General features: G+C 32.6%; 1 protein-coding gene across 1 annotated transcript; it reads left to right on the top strand.

Annotated features, from left to right (window-relative positions):
- The first annotated feature begins 355 nt into the window (after nt 1–355).
- On the top strand, nt 356–1427 carry LOC113305448 (nuclear transcription factor Y subunit beta-like). Its single transcript, XM_026554481.1, has 5 exons — nt 356–427; nt 540–584; nt 668–766; nt 867–1208; nt 1302–1427. Exons 1-5 carry the CDS (start codon nt 356–358, stop codon nt 1425–1427), a joined length of 684 nt encoding a protein of 227 aa, XP_026410266.1.
- Nucleotides 1428–1734: the final 307 nt, after the last annotated feature.

Raw genomic sequence — 1734 nt, 5'->3', positions numbered from 1 at the left:
CGCAGTTACATATAGAGTGACCACTTTGCTAATAGTTTGTGACAGTGGGATCATTTTGTGAACCGGAATAGCAAAATGTGACTGTTTTTGTAAATACCTTTTTTTTCCTATTCAAACATTGTTAAAGCCAGCAGGTAAAACAGATTCCTAGATTTGCTCGAACTTTCCTAAGTTAAGACAACACTAAACGATATTTATATTAATCTCAAAACATCAAAACTAGAGTCAGTAATACTAATTTCTGTGTCAACTCAACAGTTTAGGAAAAAATAATTGTTTGTTATCTGCCAAAACCAAAGCTAGGCAATACCAAATTCTCAGTCAAACAGTTTGTTTCCCGTGTAGAAGTTGATTAATGACACCTAATCGATCACCAACAACACTTCTTTCAACTGAAATTTTTTGTGGCAATGGTGCTGAAATTCATGTAATATCAATTATTAGTAATGAAAATTTATAATTGTATTTTCATGCTTACTAATGAGTTAATGTAAATCTATTAAAACTCATAATAACACAACTACTTTGATTTATTGCAGGAAACAAATAAATTGAATCAACCACCAGAAAGGGATCCACCGACGGTACAATTCTAATTCATAACTACAATACTCTTATGTTAGAATGCACTTGAGCCCAGCAAGTAATTTGTCTTTTAAAAATTCAGGAAGCGCGATCTTTGGCTCAAAAAAAACGTCGTCAAAGAGAACAAGATTTAAAGGAACATGAATTAAAGAAACAACCTCCTAAAAGGGAGCCGTCCATGGTAAAATTCTATAATACTATTGAAGAAATAACATGCAACTATTGAAGAAATAATATGCAGCTAGACTATTAAGCAATTTAATGTTTAAAATTTCATGCAGGCACGATCCTTGGCTCAGAAAAAACGTCAACAAAGAGAACATGAACTAAAAAATATGCAGATTCAACAAACACATTGTGGAAGGGAACAACAATTAAAGTATAAACAAATTCAACAAAATAATATTCTTCTACAGCCAGGTGTTCAGAGACAACGCCAACAAGTAGATAACAAAGCACAATGCTTAGAGCAAAAAACAAGTAACGAGATGGAAAAACAGGAAAAGCTACGTCAGCAAGGTCAAGAACAATTAACAAAAGAAGCTAAAGAGTTATGTGATGATGCTGCTGAACAAAGAAGCATTCAAGAGGAACGCAATCAATTTGTGCTTCAAAGAACTCATGTAATATTAATTTGTTGATTTTATTTCATGCTGACTCAACAAATAGTGTGAACCTATTTAAACTTATAATAACACAATTACTATGATTTACAGGAAAGAAAGAAATTGTCACAACAAGAACGTCGTAGACGAGAATTGGATCAACCACCAAAAAAGGAGCCATTAACGGTATATGAATCGATCAATAGCAGAGCAAATAAATACTCAAAGTGTATGTGATGAGATCTAGACGAATTTCCATATAAAATTCGAGATGATCAAAATTCAACAACACACATATAAGTCGAACTAATATATGAACATGATAAAATCGATTCGCTTACCGATCAAAACCTCTGAATCAACAAGATCTGACTAAATCGAAGAAAGACTGCATACGCTGATTATTTCTATGATCGGATTACTGCATACTCTGACTGATAGAAAAATATGTGGTAGAAATAACACTCCTATTCGTTAAGGGAGGTTAAGCTATTACAGTTGTAGAAGAAAAGAAAGATAAAGTTGTTTCAAGAATATGAAAGAG

This window comes from Papaver somniferum, chromosome 8, assembly GCF_003573695.1.
Source record: "Papaver somniferum cultivar HN1 chromosome 8, ASM357369v1, whole genome shotgun sequence".
Lineage (NCBI taxonomy): Eukaryota > Viridiplantae > Streptophyta > Magnoliopsida > Ranunculales > Papaveraceae > Papaver > Papaver somniferum.
The sequence above is the reverse complement of the archived record's forward strand: the minus strand, read 5'-3'. Positions and strand labels throughout refer to the sequence as shown.

Coding starts and splice junctions, on each gene's coding strand:
- LOC113305448 (XM_026554481.1), top strand. CDS start 356: ATGACACCTAATCGATCACCAACAACACTTCTTTCAACTGAAATTTTT. Junction 428..539: donor GCAATGGTGCTGAAATTCAT/GTAATATCAATT, acceptor GATTTATTGCAG/GAAACAAATAAATTGAATCA. Junction 585..667: donor CAGAAAGGGATCCACCGACG/GTACAATTCTAA, acceptor TTAAAAATTCAG/GAAGCGCGATCTTTGGCTCA.